Source organism: Carya illinoinensis, chromosome 6 (genome assembly GCF_018687715.1).
Source record: "Carya illinoinensis cultivar Pawnee chromosome 6, C.illinoinensisPawnee_v1, whole genome shotgun sequence".
Lineage (NCBI taxonomy): Eukaryota > Viridiplantae > Streptophyta > Magnoliopsida > Fagales > Juglandaceae > Carya > Carya illinoinensis.
In genome coordinates this window covers 30,927,024-30,952,627 of record NC_056757.1, presented here as the reverse complement: position 1 = coordinate 30,952,627, position 25,604 = coordinate 30,927,024, and the positions used below count along the sequence as shown (strand labels likewise).

At 34.2% G+C, this 25,604-nt stretch overlaps 3 protein-coding genes across 3 annotated transcripts; 2 read left to right on the top strand and 1 right to left on the bottom strand.

The window, feature by feature from the left end:
- The first annotated feature begins 1,066 nt into the window (after positions 1-1,066).
- On the top strand, positions 1,067-3,465 carry LOC122314005 (3-hydroxy-3-methylglutaryl-coenzyme A reductase 1-like). Its single transcript, XM_043129371.1, has 2 exons — positions 1,067-2,704; positions 2,900-3,465. Exons 1-2 carry the CDS (start codon positions 1,190-1,192, stop codon positions 3,152-3,154), a joined length of 1,770 nt encoding a protein of 589 aa, XP_042985305.1. The 5' UTR covers positions 1,067-1,189; the 3' UTR covers positions 3,155-3,465.
- Positions 3,466-14,822: 11,357 nt separating this feature from the next.
- Positions 14,823-16,376, top strand: LOC122313913 (AT-hook motif nuclear-localized protein 25). The gene has a single exon (XM_043129217.1). The coding sequence runs from the start codon at positions 15,067-15,069 to the stop codon at positions 15,880-15,882; it is 816 nt and encodes a 271-aa protein (XP_042985151.1). The 5' UTR covers positions 14,823-15,066; the 3' UTR covers positions 15,883-16,376.
- A 635-nt stretch (positions 16,377-17,011) lies between these two features.
- LOC122313912 (AT-rich interactive domain-containing protein 6-like) lies at positions 17,012-23,133 on the bottom strand. The gene is made up of 13 exons (XM_043129216.1): positions 22,887-23,133; positions 21,792-22,636; positions 21,666-21,705; positions 21,236-21,288; positions 20,882-20,927; positions 20,713-20,784; positions 19,592-19,714; positions 19,398-19,449; positions 19,242-19,317; positions 19,083-19,149; positions 18,929-18,979; positions 17,988-18,080; positions 17,012-17,439 (listed from the first exon to the last, which is right to left on the bottom strand). The coding sequence occupies exons 2-13, from the start codon at positions 22,553-22,555 to the stop codon at positions 17,335-17,337; spliced, it is 1,542 nt and encodes a 513-aa protein (XP_042985150.1). The 5' UTR covers positions 22,556-22,636; positions 22,887-23,133; the 3' UTR covers positions 17,012-17,334.
- Between the last annotated feature and the right edge of the window lie 2,471 nt (positions 23,134-25,604).

Below are 25,604 nucleotides of genomic sequence, written 5' to 3'. Positions count from 1 at the left end.
CATCCAAACACTAATTAATAGCTAGACGTATTTAATTATAACAGTATTTTGAATGACTCATTTGAGAGAATACGTGCATGTTTGTGATTGCAATGAGAAATATAAATTATAGTTTAAGTAATAAATTCTAATATTAAAAAATTATTTATTTTTTGATAATTATATATTTAAAACATTTTCAAATATATTATATTTTTTTATAAACAAATTTAAAAAAGTATTTTATGATATAAAAATGACACAAATATATCATTTGATCTTTTAAAGATTATTACTATATTCTTAAAAGTTTAAAAATTATAATTATCTTCAATGTACTTTTTACTAATTCGAAGTTAAAAAATACTTTCATATATAATACTCAAATAAATTAATTTTTTTATTAAATAGTTTTAAGATTATTCAAAACCCCTAACAAAACTCCAATCATCCCAAAACGTTTATGAGTCATAGAATGGTCGCCCCGCCAAAGTGAAATGATTGGAACAGCCGCGTCAAGTCCAGCCGTGTTTATATTTATGGTTTGACCTCGACTTTCGACTTGGACCATGTCGTCTTCGCCCAAATGAAATCAGTGCCTCCCTACCCTTTCCCACCAGCGCCTCTTTTATATTATTATTTTTAAAAAATTACTATAAACATAAAAAAATTATATAAAATAAATTTATAAATTAATATAATTTTATAAAATTTATTTTATGATAAACTTAATTTTATAATTTAACGTATAATATCAACTATATCAATTTGTAAATTTATTTTTATATAATTTATTTATAGTTAAAATATTTTTCTTATTTTAATTGATTAAAATGACCCAATTTTAAGGTTTCTACAGTATAATATATTAGAGTATTCTTATTTGAGAAATATTTTAACTATAAATAAAATTACATAAAAAGTAAAATTTCATTTTACATGTGCGTGTAAGCCGTGTTTTCAAAAAGACAGAAAAGCCTACGAACAGAATCGGAAGATACCCTTCCAAGTTCCAATTAGGACATACATTTAAAATGAAAAGACAAAATAATGCAACTTGCCCCTATAAATATTAGTGCCTAGCGCTCTTCCATTCATCTAATTAACACCAAAACCAGTCAAAGACTCTACACTTCTCCTCTTCCTCCTCCGTTGGACTCGCCGCCGGCGTCTACTCCGCCAGACGAACTCTTTCTCTGCTCATTTCACGATGGAATTGGGCCGGATATCTTCGAGCAAGGCGCTGGCACCGGTTAAACCAATGAAAATGGAAGGAATTGTGGACGATATTTTAAAGACGGATCCCAAAGATTCGGACGCACTGCCTCTCCCTCTCTACCTCACCAATGGGGTCTTCTTCACACTCTTCTTCTCCGTGGTCTACTTCTTGCTTACCCGTTGGCGTGAAAAGATCCGTCACTCTACCCCTCTCCACATCATCGACCTCTCCGAGATCATCGCCATCCTCGCTTTTGTTGCCTCCTTCATCTACCTCCTTGGATTCTTCGGAATCGATTTCATCCAGTCCATTCTTCGCCCTTCGGCCGATGTTTGGGCTGCCGAAGATGAGGACCAGTCTATCGCACCTAAGGCCGGCGCACAAAAGCTTGATGAGGAAGTCCTTCTGAAGGAGGATTCTCGTAAAATCCCTTGCGGCGCTGCGCTCGTGGACTGTCCGATTCCCCAAGTCGTGCCGGCGGTCCCACCACCGACCGAAGAGGACGAGGAGATCATAAAGTCTGTGGTGGAGGGGAAGACGCCGTCGTACTCCCTGGAATCGAAGCTAGGCGATTGCAAGAGGGCGGCAGCCATCCGGCGCGAGTCGCTGCAGAGGCTGACGGGCAAGTCGCTGGCCGGGCTCCCACTAGAGAACTTCGACTACGAATCCATCTTGGGTCAGTGCTGCGAGATGCCGGTTGGGTACATCCAGATTCCTGTGGGGATAGCGGGGCCGCTTTTCCTGGATGGGAGGGAATATATGGTGCCTATGGCCACCACTGAGGGCTGCTTGGTGGCCAGCACCAACAGGGGATGCAAGGCCATCCACTTGTCCGGCGGCGCAAACAGCGTTTTATTAAGGGACGGCATGACCAGGGCTCCCGTCGTCAGGTTCGCCACCGCCCAGAGAGCGGCCCAGTTGAAGTTTTTTCTGGAGGAACCGTCCAACTTTGACACCTTGGCCATGATCTTCGACAGGTCCAGTAGATTCGCAAGGCTCCAGAGCATCAAATGTGCGATTGCCGGGAAGAACCTCTACATGAGATTTTCATGCAGCACCGGCGACGCTATGGGGATGAACATGGTCTCCAAAGGTGTCCAGAACGTCTTGGATTTCCTCCAGAACGATTTCCCCGACATGGATGTCATTGGCATCTCTGGAAACTTCTGTTCCGACAAGAAGCCAGCTGCGGTGAACTGGATTGAGGGTCGGGGCAAGTCAGTGGTTTGTGAGGTTATCATAAGCGGTGATGTGGTGAGGAAGGTCCTCAAGACCAGCGTGGAAGCCTTGGTGGAGCTCAACATGCTCAAGAACCTTGCCGGTTCCGCCATGGCTGGAGCTCTGGGTGGTTTCAATGCCCAAGCCAGTAACATCGTCTCCGCCGTATACCTAGCCACCGGCCAAGACCCGGCGCAGAATGTCGAGAGTTCTCACTGTATCACCATGATGGAAGCTGTCAATGATGGAAAGGATATTCACGTCTCCGTCACCATGCCCTCTATTGAGGTATAAATTCCACATTTCAAACTGCATGCAGTGCTACTTCAACCACTTACTTGCACGACAACTTCAGATTCCACCATTTCCCATCATATATCGATTCACAGACATTATTGCCAACAATTGCACAGATTATCCAAAACATTTTTTTATTTTCCATATGGTAACGAGTGGCCTTACGCGGATATTTTCTCTTTCCAGGTTGGTACTGTTGGAGGAGGTACCCAACTTGCTTCTCAGTCAGCATGCTTGAACCTGCTTGGAGTGAAGGGTGCAAACAAAGAGGCAGCAGGATCAAACGCAAGGCTGCTGGCCACCATCGTAGCTGGTTCTGTTCTTGCTGCGGAGGTCTCCCTCATGTCTGCTATAGCAGCTGGACATCTTGTCCAGAGCCACATGAAGTACAACAGGGCGGCGACGCCGGCGAGCAAAGACGTTCCCAAGATCTCCTCTTAAGGGAGAGATTAGAAGACCCCAAGCTCGAGGCTCCAAAACCCTTGAATATAGTAAATCCTGTAAACATGCAAAATTAACATGGACATACAAAAACACTGTCGATTAGGCAGGGATATTAGAGATGTTTGGTACGTAGCAGACCCATCGAAAGAAACAAGTTCATTTATTTTCAGTTTTTATTTAATTTTTTTTTTTTTTTTCTAAATGAAAACGTAGATCACCTTCTTTTCTGTTTTTCTTAATTTCATGCCATGTATAAGAAGTACCTGCAAATTGTGAGCAATATGGACATGAGGTTTACCATCGTTTAATTCTTTGGATATTTTAGTTTTTTTTTTTTTTTAATTGAGTTTCCCAACTTTTGATGGATTTAGATCAACGTTCTAATCCAGAACAAGAATCCCCAACAGGCAACTTCGTATTCCATTCTAAAGTATGGGTTCAAACTGAATTATATAATTAGAATTAGCTTTGTTAAATTGCTACTCACCCACGTCCCCACCATACTTTTTTTTTTTATTTTTTTTTAAATTTTATTTTTTTTTTGTTTTAATATTCTTAAACTAATTGAGCTCTTCTACATACTCATTATCCATAAAAATATTATAGAGAAAAAAATAAAAAAATTATATGTAATATGTGATGTGATAATGATGAGTAGAATTTTTTATATAATAATAATTCTTTATTAATGAAGTAATTCTTAACCTACAACTTTGACTACTTTTCTAAAGAACTAAATATGTAGATACTGCTAGGATTTGCAAATTCTATTCACTTCTTTTTAAGAAAAGTAAGATTTATCTTTAAAAACTAGATTCTTTTTATGTATGTCTCATAATTGTTTATTTTTAAAAAAAAAAGTATGCAAAATTTATATATTTCAAAATTGTATAAATAATTTTATTTTTTAAAAACATAGTTTTGTTAAAGAGAAAATCTAGTCACAAACATAATTATATACTAATATATGTATTAATTTAATGTAATTAGTTAAAAGATAAATTTTATTAAAAATAATATTAATTTAAATTTTAAATATAAAAAAATTAATATTAATATGTAAATTATTATACGATTTTATCTTGACGTAACAAAATGCTCTGTTAAATCATAAAATAGTAATTGGACAAAGTCTTTAAAAGTGTTTCCCAACAACAGCGGTGTTGGTTTGGTTTATTCAGACATTAACAAAAGGAATTAGGTAAGATCCAATTAAGTGCATCATCATGGCCATCCATTACTTCATTCATGGCTGCAGGCTATATAGTTGACTGAATGATCATATATATATATAGTTGGCAGCTTCCAACTTTGCAAACCCATCCAGCCTCAATAAAAGAATTATGGAAAAACTACATAAACTATAGTACTCAACCTGTCACTATTTAAAATCATGTCCAGGCTTTCAATTTTTGAGGATGACTCTCCTGAATTATCAAAAAATTGTAAAGTAACCCATTTTTCCTTAATAAAAGATATATATATTTAATTTGTATTTTTTTAATTACCAAAATTGATAATTTAGGGAGTAATTGCTTATTGGATATATAGTAATTAAAGAGACTTTTAGCACACGATTTATTCATCCCAAATTAAGAATATTCTTATGAGGTTTTATCACGTCAGGCTACATTAATTAATGATTTTATTTTTATAAAATTTTTTTATGATTAAGATATGCATTAATTGTCTTATAGGAAACATTGCAGAGATCGATGTTTGCGCGTACATGACTAATGATATGAATATGAAATGGGTCACGAGTCAGAAGAGCTAGTCTTTTTCCATGGTTAAAAGTAGTACTTTTCTTGCCGGTGAGCATGCATTACCGTGAAAGAGACCAGTCAATTTTTTACACAAATTAAAGTGGTTGGGGCCGGTCTACATGCATATCCATTCACCTGGAATTATTTGCAGTTACGACTTGACGGATTTGTAGTCAACATTAATCTTTTTCTTCAGCATATGATACAAATGCCGCCCACGGAAATATCCTGGTGAGTGGCCACAATCACACCTTCATGCGTAGTACCATACCCTAGCTTGCCTTCACTGTCCATATATACCGCATCATTATTAACCATACAACAAAAGTGATTTAAAACCACGTTACTAATGATGTTCTTGTAAAATCATCATTTATCTAAAAAATTTAAACTGATAGATTACACTAAACATTATGATAATTTCGTACAACCACTTAAACGCCCATCATGATCTCACCATAAAGAACTACCATAACATTAATACCTAATTTTATTAATTATTCTCACTCACAACATAGGAATACTAAAATTGCAACGAAAGACTTTGGTCGTTACGGCAGCAAAATGAACAGTACTTCTCTTTATCCGTGAATATTCTCTTTTCCTTTTCCTTCACGGAATTAAGGGCGGGCCGGAGGAAATGCTAGAGGTGCGAACTTTATTTATGCATGATGTAATAGTCTGGAACGAGTATATATAAAAAGGTGATGATCGAGACTACAGTGATTCCGTGTTGCTTACGACTAAGTTTTATAAATTAAAATTATTTATATAAATATTAATCTTAATTAACATTGTATATTAGAATAAGTTGAGAGTACTCCATGTCACTATAAGAAAAATAATTTTTTACATTACTTAAAATCGTCATAAAATAGTTAAAAAGTGTTGCGATTATTTTTTTACTATCGCTTAAAAATTGACATAAAATGATCGGTATATATACTATTAAATCTCAAAAAAGTTTTTTGTGTCAAAATAAAATATTGATGCAAAAATAATTCTTTTACGACGATATTTGTTGATTTTGAAGTATGACAACTTTGACGTAAAAAATACTCCAACAATAAGAAAAGACCCTATCAGAGTCTCTTGTTGTAAAAACAAAAATAGAATAGCGGCACAAATAACCTCATTTCCATCATAGATATATTGTTGCAAATTCACTTTTGTTGTCCAGATGACTAACACAAGAGGGGGGTGAATTGAGTTATATTTAAAAAAAATAACAATTATAAATCAAATATACAATATAAAATATAAACAAAATACGAAATAGTAATAAATATAAAGAGTAAGGGTAAGAGAGAAGCAAATTCAATATGTTAACGAGGTTCGGCCCCACTGCCTACGTCCTCGCCTCAAGCTACTCATTGAGGATCTCCAAATTCACTATTCAACCTCCTTCAGGTGGAGATAGAAACCTATTACACCTTTGAACAACACCACTACAAAGGATCCGTGTAGAACACCCTCTACACTTGCAATCACCTTACACGTGGTGATTCAACTATTCCCCGTGTAGAACACTTTATACACGCACAAGGGTTATACACACTATTTTTCTATACAAGAGCTGATAGTGGGTAGGTTATCAGAAAACACTCCTCAATGAGTGAAATAAGAACAATACAGTACAAATTATATCTCTCAAAATGAACAAGGATTAAGATTCAATGCTTAGAGAAAAGAGAATGAAAGTTTTGAATGAATGTTGTATGCTCTGGATGTTATGAATGTGAAACTCTAAAATGATCTATTTATAGGCATATGAGACTTCATATTCAAATTTAAAAAGATTCACATGTTAAAGACAACATCATTCACTTTTTCAAAAAAATCAAACCTAATCTTTTACTTTTGGCATATGACAAAAGGAGCACACTTTCATTTTCAAAAAATTCAAACATAATCTTTTACTTTTTGCATATGACAAAAGGAGCACACTTTATTTTTCAAATTTTTCAAACAAAATCATCTACCTTTTGTATAAGTCTAAAAAAGCATCAATCACTTTTGAAAATATTCAAATAAAACATGCACATGTGAAAGATGACAATCAATCATCTTTAATATTTTCAAAGTTCAACCCTTTAATTAAGGCATGCACATGTAAAAGATGACAATCAATTATCTTTCAAAATTTTTAAATTTAATTTTCAAAAAAATTCATGCACATGTGGAAAATGTATTTTAATGTTTTATAATAAAATATTAATTTTGAGCATTAATCCTAATTTCGAATTTTAAAGAGATTTACAACATTACTCTATAACTTTAATGTGAACTTGTTCCCTTCTTGCTCATGCTTGTTTCCTTGATGTGCTTGACTCCATTGTGTAGATAACTTGAGTTTGAGACTTCTTTATTCTTTGAATTCATTTGTTATCATCAAAATTCATGTGTAGATATATAATTATATAAAGTTTGAAACCTTGGGTTCAACAATCTCCCCCTTTTTTATGATGATAAATACTTGATAAAACCTGAAACCTGTATTAATATATTTTGATTGATTGATGAATGTCTCACTTTTTGCTTGCTTAATTTGCAATCCGAGAAAGAATGTAAGTTCTCCCATCATGCTCATCTCAAATTCTTCCTGCATAGTCTTAGCAAAAACTTGACACATATTTTCATTAGTGGCACCAAATATTATATCACCAAGTTCTTTGGATCCTTTATTTCTTAGTATTAAAAGAAACAAGATTTTTAGGTACCCATATGGCCCTAATAGTCCTTGTATGATTTCTTCTAATAGGATAAGTATGATAATTATGACCATTTCTATTACAAAAATTGCAAATAGCATGTGACATATATGAAAAACTTGAATGATTATAATAATATCTTTTTTTGACATAATTATTTTTATGAAAAAAATTTTGAATATTAGTCTTTAATGTAGAAGGATTATCAAAGAAATTTTTATAAGGTTTGTATTTTTGTTTTAGCATATATCACAAATCTGCCTTGTCAAAAACACATCTTTGACTATCAAGAAATTTTTTAAAATTTCTTTTTCCATTCGTAAAGTTTTCAACAATATTTTCTAAATCGGTTTTCTTCCTATTCAATTCAAAATTTTCATCTTTCAAAATGATACTTTCTTTTCTTAAAATATCAATTTCGTTTGTTAAAGAAGAATTTTTCTTTTTCAAAGCAGTATACTTGATACCCAATTTTTCAAATTCCTCATATACCTCTTCTAAAACATTTTGCAATTCTTCATATGAAGGATCTTCAATATTATCAAGATTTGTTACCTCAATGTCATCTTTAGCCATAAGACAAAGATTTGCTGATTCTCCATTGCTTACTTTACTATTTGAACTACTTGAATCATCATCTCATGTAGCTTTCATTGCTTTCTTGCCCTTATTTCGATCTTTCTTTAGCAGAGGACAATCTGATTTGATATGACCAGGCTTATTGTATTTATAACAAATTAAAGTGTCATTTTTACCTGAATTTTTCTTGGAAAACTTTTTGAAGGATTTCCTCGGAGGAGTTTTATTTTTCTTTAAGAACCTCTGAATTCTTCTTGTTATCATCGCAACTTTTTCATCTTTGTCTTCATTTTCCTCATTTTCATCACTTTCACTTTCATGAGGAACAGCTTTAAGTGCCAAACTCTTCTTTGGCTTTCCTTCTTCTTTTCCTCTTTTCAATGTGTACTCATGGGTGATTAGCGACCCGATGAGTTCATTCAGTTCGAACTTTTTGAGGTCTCTAGTTTCAAGAATCGCTGTCACTTTTGATTCCCAGCGTTTTGGTAGAGAGTTGAGAATTTTTCTTACTATCTCCACCTTGGAATAAACTTTGTCAAGAGCTGTCAAGCTGTTTATGATGTTAGTAAAACGAGTATGCATACTAGAAATAGATTCATTATCATTCATCTTAAACATTTCATATTCATGAGTAAGAATATAAATTTTTTATTCCTTTACTTGCGAAGTTCCTTCATAAGTAATTTCTAAATTATCCCAAATTTCTTTTGCCGTAACACAAGTCATTATTATATTAAATTCATTTCCATTGAGAGCATTAAATAATAAATTCATAGCAATTAAATTCAAAGTATAAAGTCTATCGTCTTCACGATCAAACTTTTCTTCTTCCTTTTTGACTTTTACTCCATCAACCACTTTTGTTGGAATATAAGGTCCATTTGCAATACATTTCCAGATTTCTCGACCTTGAGCCTTAAGGAATATTCTCATTCTAACTTTCCAGAATGAGTAATTATCTCCACAAAATAGTGGAGGGCGACTGCTATATTGACTTTCACCAAATGAAGCTACAATGTTAGCCATAAGATCTTAACTCAAAAGATAGTTAATCTTATAATAGAGCTCTTAGCTCTGATACCAATTGTTGCCCAGATGACTAACACAAGAGGGTGGTGAATTGAATTGTATTTAAAAAAAATAACAATTATAAATCAAATATACAATATAAAATATAAACAAAATACGAAACAGTAATAAATATAAAGAGTAAGGGTAAGAGAGAAGCAAACTCAGTATGTTAACGAGATTCGGCCCCACTGCCTACGTCCTCGCCTCAAGCTACCACTTGAGGATCCCCAAATTCACTATTCAACCTCTTTCAGGTGGAGATAGAAACATATTACACCTTTGAACAACACCGCTACAAAGGATCCGTGTAGAACACCCTCTACACTTGCAATCACCTTACACGTGGTGATTCAACTATTCCCCGTGTAGAACACTTTCTACATGCACAAGGGTTATACACACCCTTTTTCTGATACAAGAGCTGATAGTGGGTAGGTTATCAGAAAACACTCCTCAATAAGTGAAATAAGAACAATACATCACAAACTATATCTCTCAAAATGAACAAGGATTAAGACTCAATGCTTAGAGAAGAGAGAATGAAAGTTTTGAATGAATGTCGTATGCTCTGAATGTTGTGAATGTGAAACTCTCAAATGATCTATTTATAGGCATATGAGACTTCATATTCAAATTTAAAAAGATTCACATGTCAAAGACAACATCATTCACTTTTTCAAAAAAATCAAACCTAATCTTTTACTTTTTGCATATGACAAAAGGAGCACACATTCCTTTTCAAAAAATTCAAACCTAATCTTTTACTTTTTGTATATGACAAAAGGAGCACACTTTCATTTTCAAATTTTTCAAACAAAATCATCTACCTTTTGTATAAGTCTAAAAAAATCAATCACTTTTGAAAATATTCAAATAAAACATGCACATGTGAAAGATGACAATCAATCATCTTTAATATTTTTAAAGTTCAACCTTTTAATCAAGGCATGCACATGTAAAAGATGACAATCAATCATCTTTCAAAATTTTTAAATTTAATTTTCAAAAAAATTCATATACATGTAGAAAATGTATTTTAATGCTTTATGATAAAATATTAATTTTGAGCATTAATCCTAATTTCGAATTTTGAAGAGATTTACAACATTACTCTATAGCTTTAACGTGAATTTATTCCCTTCTTACTCATGCTTGTTTCCTTGATGTGCTTGACTCCATTGTGTAGACAATTTAAGTTTGAGACTTCTTTATTCTTTGAATTCATTTGTTATCATCAAAATTCATGTGTAGATATATAATTACACAAAACTTGAAATCTTGAATTCAACAACTTGCTTGTCGTAAATAGATTATTTTTGCATTTATCTAAATTATGGCAAAAATGCACTAGAGTTGCAAATGGTTTCTCATTTCCGTCCATGTATATCATCGCAAAAGTATTGGCTTATCGTAAATGTACTTTTTTGTGTCGCTCTACATTGTCGCAAAACTAAATATGCAAAATTACAAATATTTTTTCATTTCTTTCACATATATCTTGTCGTAAAAGCACTTGAGTGCCGTAAAAAGGAATTTTTTGCACCACTCTATATTGTCCCAAATAAGTGTTTATCAGCAACAAAAAAAAAAAAAAATGAGTTTATTTCCTTCGGACTACTGCCATTGGAACTTTATGCTCCATTGTGGATCTTGTATATTTTGAAGATTCTGTCAAAATGGAAAATTGGTTTTTGACGAGGACAAAATCCTAATAGATACACTATATTTAGAATTTTTTTTTTTTTTTTTTTTTAAAGTTTCATGATTGATCCGATGATAAATGTTAACATTCTGTGTATCATCATGTAAAAAATATTAAACAAAATTCTTAACTCCATTGAGAAAAATCTTTCTAGCCAAAATCTTTTTCTTTCTATTTTGATATCATGCACGCCATCATTTGAAGGTAGCCCTTTGTTGCTCATTTTCATCATTCTCTTCTCTTCTTATAAGCAGCATATGAATTTTTCAAATATGCCCTTATGAATAGTAGAAGTTACAATAAAAACTAAACACTCCAAGCTCATTTGGATCCCTGTTGATCGAGCTTCTCATTTTCCACGGTTTATGTCTAATTAGCAATTCTACCGTATAATTAGTTGGAATTTACTAGAAATAAAGTAGGTGAAGTACTTAACAAGTACGAAGGTTCTCTCCATAAATTTAGGTGTATCTAAACTAATTAGCTTCTGAAATTTCATTTGGCCCTCGCTAATTTATAAGATCATAATTCATAATTTGTCTATTTATACATTCAAACACTAAATAGCTATACATATTTCATTATAACAGTATTTTGAAGGGCTCATTTGAGCGAATATGTGCATGTTTGTGATTGTGACGAAAAATATAAATTATAGTTTAAGTAATAAATTCTATTATTAAAAAATTATTTATTGTTTAATAATTATATATTTAAAGTATTTTTAAACACATTATATTTATTTATAAACAAATTTAAAAAAATATTTTATGAGGTATAAATGACACAAAAATATCATTTGATCTTTTAAAGATTATTATTATATTGTTAAAAGTTTAAAAATTATAATTTTCTTAAGTATACTTTTTGCTTATTCGAAGTTAAAAAAATACTTTCATATATAATACTCAAATAAATTAATTTTTTTATTAAATAGTTTTAAGATTATTCAAAACCCCTAACAAAACTCCAATCATCCCAAAACGTTCATGGGTCATAGAATGGTCGCCCCGCCAAAGTGAAATGATTGGAACAGCCGCGTCAAGTCCAAGCTAAAGGCCTCTAAAATAAAGCTGCTGCAAAAGCAAAGTCGTGTTTATTTTTATGGTTTGACCTCGACTTTCGACTTAGACCATGTCGTCTTGGCCCAAATGAAATCAGGGCCTCCCTACCCTACCCTACTCCATCTAAGCCTTTTTTCTATTATTATTTTAAAAAATTATATAAAATAAATCTAAAAATTGATATAATTTAATAAAATTCATTAGATTTATTTTATAATAAAAATAATTTTATAATCTGACGTATAACATTAAGTTATATTAATTTACGAGTTTATTTTTCTATAATTTTTTTATAACTAAAGTACTTTTCTTATTTTAATTTATCAAAATGACCCAATTTTAAGGTTTCTACCGTATAATATATTAGAGTATTCTTATTTGAAAAATATTTTAATTATAAAAAAATTACATAAAAGTAAGGTTTGTATTGTAAAACTGCTGCAAAGGTAAAGTCATGATCATATTTAAGGTTTGACCTCGACTTTCGACTTGGACTATGTCGTCTTGGCCCAAATGAAATCAGGGCCTCCCTACCCTACCATACCCTACCCTTTCTATATTACCATGGGCTCTTTTTTTATTATTAATAATATTAATCATCTCAATTTCTATCATCTTCTTATATAATATTAAATAATTAAAAATTATTTATTATATTTTACTTATAAATTTATCATCTAATAGATAATGGGTAGATTTATTTTCTTTTATTATTATTTTAATTTATTAAAATGAATCAATTTTAAGGTTTTTATCGTATAATATATTAGATTATTATTGTTTGAGAAATATTTTAACTATAAAGAAATTACGTAAAAGTTTTCAAAGTGATAACTTGATGTGGTATGTTAGATTATAAAATTATTTTTATTATATAGTAGATGTTACAAATCACATAAAGTTATCATGTCATTTTGTGAGTTTATTTTTTTATAATCTTTATGTACGTCTATGATACTTTTTTTCTTTTTATATTGTGCTTATGAGTTATTGATTATGCATAGAAAAATAGAAGAGTTTTACTACGTACAGGTAAAGTCGGGTACTAATCTGCGTATCAATATAAATTCTTTCATATTTAAAATTTAAATTAGTATTATTTTCAATAAAATATACTTTTTGACCAATCACATTAGATTGATGCACATATTAATACGTAGTAGTATATTTTTTCAAGACAGAAAGATATACAAAATGTAGATTTAGATCTTTTGAATTTTCGTTTCATTATTTAAGAGTTAAAAGTGAGAGACAATTTATAAATAAAGTAATACTACCCACGATTCCTTTGATCATCGTCCTTCTATCATTGGTCATATTAAATGATTCGGCACAGTGAATAACAATGATTAATTAGACATTAAAATGGCCATGGGTATCCAAAAAGCAGGGTCCCCTGGCCTTCCCTCTCAAAAACGAGACAGGAAAACTCTTTTTTAAGAGATTTTCTGGGTCAGTTTGTCACTAAATTTTCAGAAGAATCATGTTTAAGAGATTTGTTTTAGTATTTAATTACTTATCAACGATGGCCACAAGCAAAGAAAATCAAAAATCAGCCGGCCTGTACGTTTCTGCCAAGCTGCTTTGTACGTTACGTTTTGCCAGTTAATTAGTTCTGTTATATACACAATTACTTTTACTTATTTATTGTGTTTTATTATTATAATTGGTCAAAATAATTTTTTTATATTAAAAAAAATGGGTAACAGAATCAATCATATTAGTAGATGAGTTTTATTATGTATAAGTAAATTCGAGTACTAATTTACGTATCAATACTGATACTTTCATATTTAAAATTTAAATTGACATTATTTTCAATAAAATCTATTTTTTGACCAATCACATTAGATGAGTACATGTATTGGTGTGTAAAATCACTTACAATTAGATTTTTCTTTGGTTAGTTAGAGTCTGTAAGGAGTACTCAAAAGTGATAGCACATAAAGTTTTTATCGATTAATACGTGATTTCGAAAAGAGAAATAATAGTTATCGTTGTGAGTGTGTAAGCGTTGTGCAATCATTTTGAAAAAAGTGAATAAATCGGAACTCACATGAAAATAATAATAATTTTTTAATAGTAGACCTCACTCTTTTTAAAAAAGACTGCACAGCGTTTGCATACTCCACGACTGTATATATCATTACTTGAACGTAAAAGGAAACCGGATCAACTGCGATATGAATTATGACTAATTGATTTGAAAAAGGATGTTACATATAGTCGTAAAGTGTGAAGTATCGTACAATTATTTTAAAAAAGAATGAGGTCTATTATTAAAAAATTAATTTTTTTATGTAAATTCTATATTTATTCATTTATTTAAAATAATTACATAACGATTACCCACTCACGATTATAAATATCATTTCTCAATATATATTGTGTTGATCATCAGCTAGCTAAATTAAATAATTTATTTTCACCGTATTACAAATAGTTGGCACACCACCTTAAATACTCAAGCTAGCTTAAATCATAATGATAATTTTATGTTAACCATTCTGATCTTTAAAACTAAGAGAGAGAGGATCTCATATCGGAGGCTGGAGCAATACAAAAGAGCGTGGAACGGCTTTTCTTTATCGGGGATACACTGGTATACAGCTTCCCTGTCTTTCTCAGCTTTTTCTACGTACTTTGAATTCATTCAACTTAATGTTTGGTTTTCGAACATTCAAACACAGCTTTTAAAGAGCATATCTTTATTAATTTTACGTATAAAATATTGTATTCTTTATGAATAAAATATTATATGACGTTGTTAATCATGATATATTGGGCAGGCCGGTTTCTCCATCTTCTATACTTTTGTAGGGTTGATCAACCTCTTCTTCCCACTTCTTTCATTCCTGCAAAGATCTCCAGCTGGGTAGGGATTAGCAACTCATGATCAGTATTCATTATTATAGAGATGATTCTGTAGTATCATACGTATCCTCTCCTTTACATTGTAGATCAAGCATATAGTTAGGTGGTGACAATCTGTGAGATAGAGAAATAGATTCACCAAATGTCCGGCTCAGAACCAGGTCCTGATCGCTATGCCCGGCAGCTCCCGGTGCCGGAGCTCCAGCTGCAAAGATCAGCACAGCCCCAAGTAGCAGATTCAGAAAAGTCTTCTGAGAAGGAGTTAAGAACACCTGCTGCACCCACTACAACTTCAGGAGCAACCTCCTCCAGTACTCGCAGGCCTCGTGGACGTCCTCCAGGCTCGAAGAACAAGCCCAAGCCAGCGATAATCATAACCAGGGACAGTCCAAATGCGCTAAGATCCCATGTACTAGAAGTCTCTGCGGGTTCAGACATAGTTGAGTCGGTGTCAAGCTACGCCCGGCGCCGCGGCTGCGGAGTTGGCGTTCTTAGTGCCAGCGGGGCCGTAACCAATGTTACCTTGCGCCAGCGATCGGCAACTCCATCTGGGAGTGTAGTAACGTTAGATGGGCGGTTCGAGATTCTGTCTCTGACGGGGGCAGCTCTACCGCCACCAGCTCCTCTGGGAGCAGGTGGCTTGACGATATTTTTGGCAGGCAGGCAGGGACAGGTCGTAGGAGGGAGTGTGGTGTCGCCATTGACAGCTTCAGGTCCTGTTCTGCTGATGGTTGCGTCATTTGCGAACGCGGTATATGAAAGGTTGCCAATGGGGGAGGAAGAGTCGCCAGTACCGGTGCAGGTACAGCCGGCAAACTCACAATCTTCGGGAGTGACAGGTATTGGGGGTAGTGGGCAATTGGGTGATCATGGGGGGAGCGGAAGCAGTGGTGGAGGTGGTGGTACTGTTCCTTTTTACAACTTGGGTATGAGCTCGGGAAATTATAGTTTTCCATAATGATCGTGCGTTTGGTTGGGGTGGCAATTAATGCAGCTAGCCAGACCTTCATTCGAGTGACCTTAAGGTTCTTCTTGTCAGACAAGGTAGAGAGGTAACGAAAAGCAGATGAAGTTCATAAGATCATGGTTTGCTACTCACACAATTTTCTGGGAAAAGAGAAGTGGCTAGGATGAAAATGATTTGATTTTTCATCATGAGCGAGAAAGAAATGTTTCTGGGGCAGGATTTGTGGTACATATAGGATTCCGTGAGTACTTTCATCAGGTAGATGAATGAAAGCATGATGATCAGTTGTCAGCTGCATGGGAAGCAACCCTAATCAGTCAGAGCTAGCTAGCAAGGACTCGGAGTATCCTCTATTTCAGCAAGTCCATTATCATTAATGGACAAAATATCATAGCATTGTTTTCCTCAATTGTTCGAGATTTCTCCTTTCTTTCTTTCTTTCTTCTTTGCCTTGTTTTATAAAATTTTTACCTTTCTCCAAGTCATATCATATCTCTCTGATCCTGATCTGCCTGTTCATATTGTTCTATGCCTTCTTCATTGACACACGTTAGCTCGCGTACATACATTTATACTTCTCGAAACGTAATAGTTCTCCTTTCGATCTAAAATTGGAACACGAGGGAGGAAGGATCCCACATTGCTCGGAGGATCTGAGATTAGCTGAATAGTTTGGAGAGTATATATTAGAAGTGTTCGGTGTGGGATGAAATATTTTAAGTTGGCTGCAAATTCACGTTGGGCTCGCACGTCTTTCTGCAAGTCAATTGGATAGCTGATTTTCTAGCGAAGGTCAAAGGAGAGTATATATCTTGATTCAGGTAGCCTTCCCAAAGAAGCCAATGGCTACTGAGATGCCCCCCCCCCCCCCCCCAAAGCTCACTTTTCTCTTGCACCACACCACATTACTGTAGCAACCATACAGGCTGACCATATGAGATCTCCAATCCCCATCCCCCATTCCAAGACTTCTTTCCAGGGATGATAAGAGGCATATATTTCAAATGTAACATAACATGAAAATCATGAACTTACCTACAGAGAAAGAACGATTGTAATTCACAGCACTTATTACATTGAGTTAAATCTCCAGGTATTTGCAATTAATTATGTAAGATAATTCAAGGTAAAGATCATTATAAATTGCTAAAAGAGATCAGTAATCTACAACACCATTAATATACCAGCCCACGCCTGTATATGGTCCCATCATCACTGTTTAATTATAACATCTTACATTATTAATTACATAATACTAGATTGTAAATGCATGCATATCCAATCGGGTAGGCTTGAGCTTCAACTGAAAGCATGAATAGAAAAAATAAAACTTACACTGCAAAATTCAACTTCTAATTGTCCACATGTAGTTAATTCATCTTCTAGACACAAACTGAGGCGGCAATCTTCGTGTCTGGGGAAGGGGACCATTATCTCTGCATTCTATAAATCTGACCGTTCAAATGGGACACGAACAAACAACTGTCCGTGCAGGGTAACAACAGCAGATGTTTGATGTGGATCAATTCTGGAAGGGAAGCTAACAACCTGGGAAAGAGAGCTACTACAGTCAGCTATGCTTCAATAAAGAGCCTCACACCTATACAAAGATTTTTTTTATAAATATATAAATCAGAATTCCTTAAACTCCTCCTATGCACATCATTAGCTCAAAAGCATTTACATCCAGTCTAAACTAAACCAAAAATTCTAGTATAAGAAGAGGGGTTTCTTGTAGCATCAGCGTCATTCATTATTTACATGAATACTTTTAAGCCAATAGAAATCATCTACCCTATTATGCAAAGAATTCGAGATCCTCTCCATTGTCTAACCAAATTGAATGGTCTAAAGCAAAGAGAGATAGATATAACATTAAATATTCAAGTGGGGTTCAGAGTATCCTTAAAATCATTTACGGGCAACATTAAATACTGTACGGCTCACATGATGGGTCTATATCTCTTTAGAATCGGGCCATTTGATTTAGTCAGGCAATTGGAGAAGATCTTTATTATGCAGAGTTACATGGACCCACTGCAGCAAAGCAATACTGGACGGCACATACAACTAAACATAAGAAATCCTTTACATACCTTTTTAAAAGGTGTTACTCCCCAAGGATTATCAAGTTGCGCTGGTTGACCGGATATAACCAAGCATCCAGCTGGATCGGACTGAACATGCACCTGCATTGGTAGAAGAAAATTCTAATCAACATTTAAAAAAGGGAATATAACAAGCATCAAAAGCAGGTTTCAATAAGCATTAGTGGTGGGTTACCTACATCCTAGCATTGATGTCAAGATATCTATTTTACCAATTTAGATTGATTAAGACCCACCAAAAAACAATCAAATCTGACCAAGAAAATTAAATACCATATGACAGTAGATATTCTGCTGAGTCAAAAAATAAAAAGAGTGGGTTGGGTTCATCCCAAACAGCTGTTTTGCAGCTTAGAATTGTTTCATAAACTTAAGGACTAAAAGATAAGAGCTTCATTACAGACTAGGTTTGCTTGATCTCTGGCTCAAACTTCATGCTCAAGTTTTGGGTCCAGCTCGAGACAAATTTACTCAGGTTCTCATACACTACTTAGCACCATATGCAGGCCTCACTTTCATTTCACTTCTGGTCTGTTGTTGTATACATATGTCCTTGATAAAATATTCAGATATTTTTTGAGCCATTTAGTTTCAATAGGTAGTTGAATTTGGTTCTTCACCCCTACATAACAAACCAACACCCCCCCCCCCCCCCCCCCCCCCCCCCCCCCCCCCCCCCCCCCCAAAAAAAAAAAAAAAACCAAACTGAGCCAAAGAGACTACACAGCATCCGTCCTTGAAGGGGGATGACCCCCTATCTGAAGTTATTCTGAACCATGCACATGTTGTCCATTTCATTTCCTTTCAACTTCCATGGTTTTGAAAGTTCACTATCAAGCATGCTTTCAAATGCACAAGCAAGAACTCTGTCACGGTAATAGATCTGAAAATGAGATAAATGAAAGCACTTGCAGATAGCTTATACTAACCTCCTCACGCAGAAGCCCAGGAACTAATGCATACACCTCAAAGCAGTCATTCTGTGAACAGTCAAAATTTTAAACCTAGTTAGATAGACACAGAGACGAAGGAAAAAAATATTAGAACTTTTGTTATGAAGAGCGATGCACAAGAGAAACTCACAAATCTTTGAACATTGATCTTCACCCAATCAGCTGGCGGCCCAACATCAACGACCATGGTTTCCAAGCTGTCCAAAATAATATAACAATTTAAGCTCTTAAACCAGAAGACTCAAATCAACCAAGGCCTGGTAGAACAAAAGGAAGTAGTAAACTTAACTGTGGCTTTGTGACTTTGAAGTGCGCAACTTGGACATTACGCTCAACAGAAGATGGCTTTTTCCGCTTTAGAAAACCTAAATCAATAACCAAGTTCAAAGAGGAGGACATGATGGCAGTAAATACTAAACCTGTTAAAATAGTAGAGTGGTCATACCAATACTTTTAAGCTGTTTGTCACCCTTTGGCATAGAACTCAAGTTCTTCTCCTAGAGAGAGAGAGAGAGAGAGAGAGAGAGAGAGTGAAGAAATAATAACATGGAAGGAAGAACAGCAAAATAAAGGAAATAAAAAAAATTCAAAAAAATAAAAAAATAAAAAAATTATAAAGCTTAAAAGTTCTCCACAGACCTTAACAATTGGGTTGCCAGTCTCACCATGACCAAAAAGACGTCGAGAGTGCCAACCTTGTATCGCACGAGCTGCAGCATCCCTTAGTGTCCTACCTGATCCTAAAGCTTGACTGGCACCAACCTGCGTACAAAGTCATAATCATATATTATCTCTCAGGATACAAATAAAGCTAATATAATTATAGATTACCACCCAAACACCACCACGTGAATCATCAGTCATTCTTATCACTTCATGCAGAAGCAGATCCTATTTCAAATGAACAAGCAGTCCAGCTTCCAAGACCGTTAGCATACAAGCACATACATAATCTGTTAATATGACCCATTAAAATAATTGGCAATTAATTTTTTTTTTATGTTTAGATTCTCTTAAAAAAAGACAACTGTGCCCACAGTGCATCCACATAAAGAAACACAGCATACATGTAGTTATGTGGATGTGTACCATGGGTGGATGGGAAACAAACAGAGTAACAAAAATTGCAAAACAGAAGCAAGCACAGAACAAAGGAATCAATTCCCTGAAAAATTGAGGAGTGGAAATCTCCAAAGCACATTCTTTGCAGGTTGCTCCAAAAGGGGAGAGAGCGAGAGAGAGGAGTCGAAGGTAATTTTGAAATGCACCCAATATGCAAAACAATCCCTGCAGTACTGATGAAACAACAATAAGCTGTTCTCAAATCAATTCATCACTCAAAGAAACATCTCATGTATGGACGCATTTTTGTGAATCTCAGTCCAAACACAAAGTTTTCCCATAAGAATAATTTTATTTCCTTCGTAATCCCCCTCCAACAAATCATCCAATAACTCTGCTCATGTACTTAGGGCAGCAATTCCAACATTTGCCAAGACATCCATTTCTCAAGCCCTAATAGAGTGTCTCTCAAAAGCTTATCAGCCAGACCATTTTCTGACATGTACTGTTCAATCACAGGGGCAAAAAACCAAACGTACAGTTCCTCAACCAAACAACCACCACACCCTCTCCCCCAATTCTCTTCAGCCTAATTGTCAAAATTGATGGAAGTAGAGTTTCCATACTGGCAATGGAAGGGACATCATTGCCTATAGAAACATCAAAACCTGGCCACATGATTAGCTAATGTCATATACCTGATTATTTACTATCGTAGACTCTGTGAGCTCACCACCACCCATTCTATGCTTTTCATATTCAAGTAGTGCCTGCAGAAATGATAATCAGAAACGATAAAGACATAAAAATAAGAAAACAAAAAGGAGGTAGTGTACAGGAAGTGAAACTTAGCAAGTAGAGCATAACCTTCTCATAAAAAATTCGGAAAGTCCAAGAAACAGTAGTGCAGGTCCTGGGTAAGTAAAACGATCAGAAATCAGCTGTTATATTCAAAATAAAAATGAAACTATAAATATAGTGTCCATGCAAAACCGGAAATGAAGCTTATTTTAGTGCGGGTGGGAAGTGGACTATAACTAAATAAGAATGATACTCTCTTGAGATTGAAAGTTCTCTTGATTTTTCCTTTTTTCCCATGCTAAGGAAAACTGCAGTTGTCAATTTTTAATTTTTTTTGTTATAAACTTCTAACTTAGCTAGAAGTCAGACAGGCAAAAACTTAAAAAGAAAAGAATAAAAGAAAACTTTTCTTTCCCTTACTTTGGTGGATTGAATGATTGTCCCACTTGCCTCCACAACTTGCATGAAGTCACCTATGAATGGCCAGAAACAGAAATCAAGCCTGTAATACACTATCATGGCAGTGACAAGAATAGAAAAGCACGTGAAGTTTCATTGAAGTGTATCATGCACGTCTATATGTGAAAGAGGGGGAAGGGGGGTGTTGGACTAGGCCTTGTTGTTGGCTAACTACTAAATATATTCCTTTGAGATAAGGAAATTTGTGAAATCATCCATAAATATTTTGAATTATGTCCAATATATTCAGAATCAAGCCGTGTATTTCTGATTTTGTGGTTTCTTTCTAAAAATGTTAAAAAAAAATCTCTAAGGCTTACGCATTACAACAAGATGGCCCTCGAGAGAAAAGAAAACAACTGGAACTTAAGGAGAAATAAACCAGGGAAACCTGTTCATAGCCGCCAAGTTTTATTACAGCTCTCCATAACCTAGATGCAATAAAGAATCAGTATTTTGAAAGGGAAGTAAGAAGAGGTTCTCTAATCTAATCATAAGCAAATTGCTGGACACTTACTTGAGCAAATTCAATTCCTTTTGGTAGAACTTTGGGGGCTTGAATTCCAAACTTCTCTCTTTGTAGAAGTTCTCTACCGCCGTCATGAATGCCGTTTGCTCCTCCTCTGTTCCTGAATCGTCACCCTCATCCAGCGCTGAGAGAAATGACTGCTCTGACCCCTTCATGCGAACTTCATTTCCTTCATTCAACTTGGATTTCGATACTTGCTCCTTAATCTCTCTATTCGGAGACAACTCCATGTTGCTCATCCCAACATTCAATTCATGCCCTTTCTCATCATCTTTGGCCTCCGTCTCCACAGACCTCTCCCGAGATGCATTGGGAAGTAGCCGATTCGAAGGATTTAAATCACTACCATCAGTTTCTTCGATGTCCTCTTGTTTCTTTTGAACGTCGAGTTCCATATCCATAGACTTCTTAGGAGGAGAAGGAGGAGAAGCGGGTTGTAGTTGATTTGAATGGATGACATCGGTAACATCAGTGCCAGCGTTGCCATTTACTACCTCATTGGCAGCCATATCATCATCGTTAGTGGCTTTCAGGGTCGAAGAAGCAGAATCAACCGGACCTGGGTTTTCAATTGGGAATTCACCAACACCTTTACCATCAATGTTGTTCTCGGCTTTCAAATCCACGTTTTGAACCTGGGTGGGGTTTGGTTCTTTCTCCTCCTCTTCCTCAGCTCGTGTACTCGTACGGGTCGTCAGATTGTCATCCTTATTCTCTCCCGAATATTTGCCCGATTCCATGTTATCATCCATATCTCTCTTTCTGTTTCTTGTTCCCTTTTACTTCCTGTTAACGGAGCTCGAGATGGTTTCCTTTATGGTAGCACCCAAAGCCTACAAAATTAAAATCCACACATCATATTCTGCAAGGAGACAGTCTTCAAACGTGTATAAGAGATGCCAACAAAAACGGAGTATTTTAATGAAGTAACAAAGGGCGTTAGGGAAGTTAAGAGATAAAGTCAGGAAAGAAAGCAAAAGCGCACAAACCCATCGAAGTTGGAAAAACAATACATGAAATATCAGCAAAAACAGATAAAATGAAACGCTGAGGAGGAGGAGGAGGAGAGGAAGAATAATACACCTTAATGCAAGCGAGTCAAGGTGGTTTTGTAATGCTGTTTCACCTAAAGATGGTACCGGCAATTTGCCACTGGGGAACGCTTACTGTGGCTGAATGTTCATCCGCTCAGTCTCTGCTCGAAGCTAGCTCTCCTCGCTCTCAGTTGATCTCTGCAGCCAAAACTCGGAGCAAGTCAGCAAAGACAAGAAGTCCAGCGTTTATTATATAAATTCTTACCCCTACCAATGCTACAGCTTTTTGGTAAGGCTATTGCATTCTCCCCTCATATGACTTTTCCTTTCTATCCAAACTACAAATTAATATTATTATTTTTATTTTTAAATTTTTTTTTTGTCTTTTCCCGTGTAAATAAGAAGAGTACTGCTAATATCTCGTCTCATTTTGATAATTTATATATTTAATTATTTTTTTAAAATTACTTATTGATTAAATAAATGACTATTGATAGATTAATTTATTTATTTTTTAAAAAATATTTGAAATAACAAGACAAAAAAATTTTAAAAAAGTGTAATTTGCACTAAGGAGCACACAAAGTGAACAAATTGAAGGGCATAGTAGCACTATCCAAGCATTTAGCATTGAGAAATGATTTGTATAAATTTTAAATAGATAAATTTTATATAAGTTTTTGTAAAAATGTGGTTCTATTTAAAAAAAAAAAGTGTAAAAGAATTATTGTTTATTATTGGAACCCACTTTTTTTACAAATGACTTGTATGAAATTTTTCTATTTATGTCTTGTACCTAACATTACTCTTTAATATTAACGGCCATCCGAGTTTCACATTCCGGTGGTTATAATACTGAATTTGTACTTTTTATTTAGAGTAATGATATGTCTACTTTTAGGATATATAAATTTTGTGCCTTTTTTTTTAATAAAAAACTGAAATTTACTATCAAATTCTTTTTTACATAAATCTCATATTTATTTATTTTTTTCAAAATAATTGCGTAGAACTTATACACTCTAAAATTATAAATAATAAATATCATTTCACTTTTATTTATAATATATCGCTAAAAGCTCATGTAAAAAATTATGTAATTAATTTTGTTATTTAAATCATTTTTAATCATTTCAAATATTTAATCATTTGTTATTTAAATAAAGGGTTCAAGCGCTTGATGTAAAGCTTAATAATATTTCCATATGTTTTAATATTTGTAATATTTCTTTATATATAATGGGATAATTTTATCATATGCATACAAAATAAAAATATATAAACCAAACAAAAGTTCTAAATAAAATCAAAAGATTAAAAAAAAAAAGGATTATATTAATAAGATATTCTCAATAGATTTTTGCGTATATTGCTAGAAATTAGGGTATGAAGGGAAAATAAGAGATAATAAAGAGAAATAGGGATGGAAAGAGAAATAATTTAATTAAAAAAATTTAGATGGTGGTGAATGGTACCTGGGTTTAGATAAATGGGTCCATGGGTTGCATGATCCATTGGGCCTTCATTTTAGACAAATATTTATATTTTTAAGAAGAAACATGTGTTTTATACCTAACCCATTGGACTGCCATTTCCTTAAAAGAAAAATTAAAAAATAATAAAAAATAAAAAAAAAGCTTGAAGTTTTCTCGAGGATGACACACTTTTCAAGTTGTTGATATTTCTTAATTTGATTTGAAAGAATATTTAATTTTAATTTTTTTTTATAAATCAAATGATGACATATCAATAATATAAATGATGTATTCTTCATACCAATTTGTAAATATAATCTTTTAAAATGAATAAGTATATGTTAGATTTTAACTTCAAATATTAATGAAAGATACATATGAAACATAGTAAGTTAACTTAAGATGTATAAAGTTTATCACAAATGATTTGCACACAAACCTTTCACAAGCTTTACAAATTAAAATGCTTAAGTCACTGAGGATCACAACCGATAAAACTATCGATTTAATTTTTTTAATTAAAAAAATATTTAATTTTTTAAATATTCAAGAGGATTAAAAAAATGTTTGAAAAAATACATAAAAAAAATAAATTGCATGTTCTATAGTAGGGGTGAACAGGAATCGGTGGGACTGACCATCGGCGACAGAGACTAGCTACCTGATTTAGGAACCGACCAAAACTGATAGAGAACTAGTTGGCCAGAAGTAAAAATTAATGAAAACCGACATTGGTCGGTTCGATCACAGTTTGACCTAAGGAAAAACCATTGAACCAGCCGACCCTATATAATTATTTTTAAAATATATATATAATATATCCCTTATAGAAAACGATGTTGTTTCATGTGAAACGGTGTTTTGTTTTAAAACATTTAAGAAAAAAAAAATTAAAAGGGATGACACCATTTGGTTGAGACCAAACGACATCATTTCTCTCAACCTCTGGGTTAGGGTTACCACCACTCTCCTTTCTCTATTTTTCGCTGAATTCTCACCTCAACTCTCAGACCTCCTCACCTCAATGCCTTTGCCTCACAGTCACAACGACTTCGTCTAGCGTTCTCCCATTCAATAGCGCCTCCATGACTCCCATTCAACCTCGATCGCCGATGAATCTCATTCAATGGCACATCCAGCTCCCATTCAACCCCAGCCATTGATGAACCCTCATGCCGCCGACGAACCCTCAACGGCTATAAGCCTGTAACACCTTCGTGACTCCCTCGCATTCGGAATTTTACTTTTGTCCATGACTCCATCCCTCTATGAGCATTCTCATCTCTTTCCCT

What these genes read in the sequence shown, in the direction of transcription:
- LOC122314005 (XM_043129371.1), top strand. Translation starts at nt 1,190, where the DNA reads ATGGAATTGGGCCGGATATCTTCGAGCAAGGCGCTGGCACCGGTTAAA. An exon ending in TCACCATGCCCTCTATTGAG is followed by an intron (nt 2,705 to 2,899) that starts GTATAAATTCCA and finishes TTCTCTTTCCAG; the next exon opens with GTTGGTACTGTTGGAGGAGG.
- LOC122313913 (XM_043129217.1), top strand. Translation starts at nt 15,067, where the DNA reads ATGTCCGGCTCAGAACCAGGTCCTGATCGCTATGCCCGGCAGCTCCCG.
- LOC122313912 (XM_043129216.1), bottom strand. Translation starts at nt 22,555, where the DNA reads ATGGATGATAACATGGAATCGGGCAAATATTCGGGAGAGAATAAGGAT. An exon ending in AACTTGGCGGCTATGAACAG is followed by an intron (nt 21,289 to 21,665) that starts GTTTCCCTGGTT and finishes GGCCATTCATAG; the next exon opens with GTGACTTCATGCAAGTTGTG. An exon ending in CTACGATAGTAAATAATCAG is followed by an intron (nt 19,715 to 20,712) that starts GTATATGACATT and finishes CTTTGTACGCAG; the next exon opens with GTTGGTGCCAGTCAAGCTTT.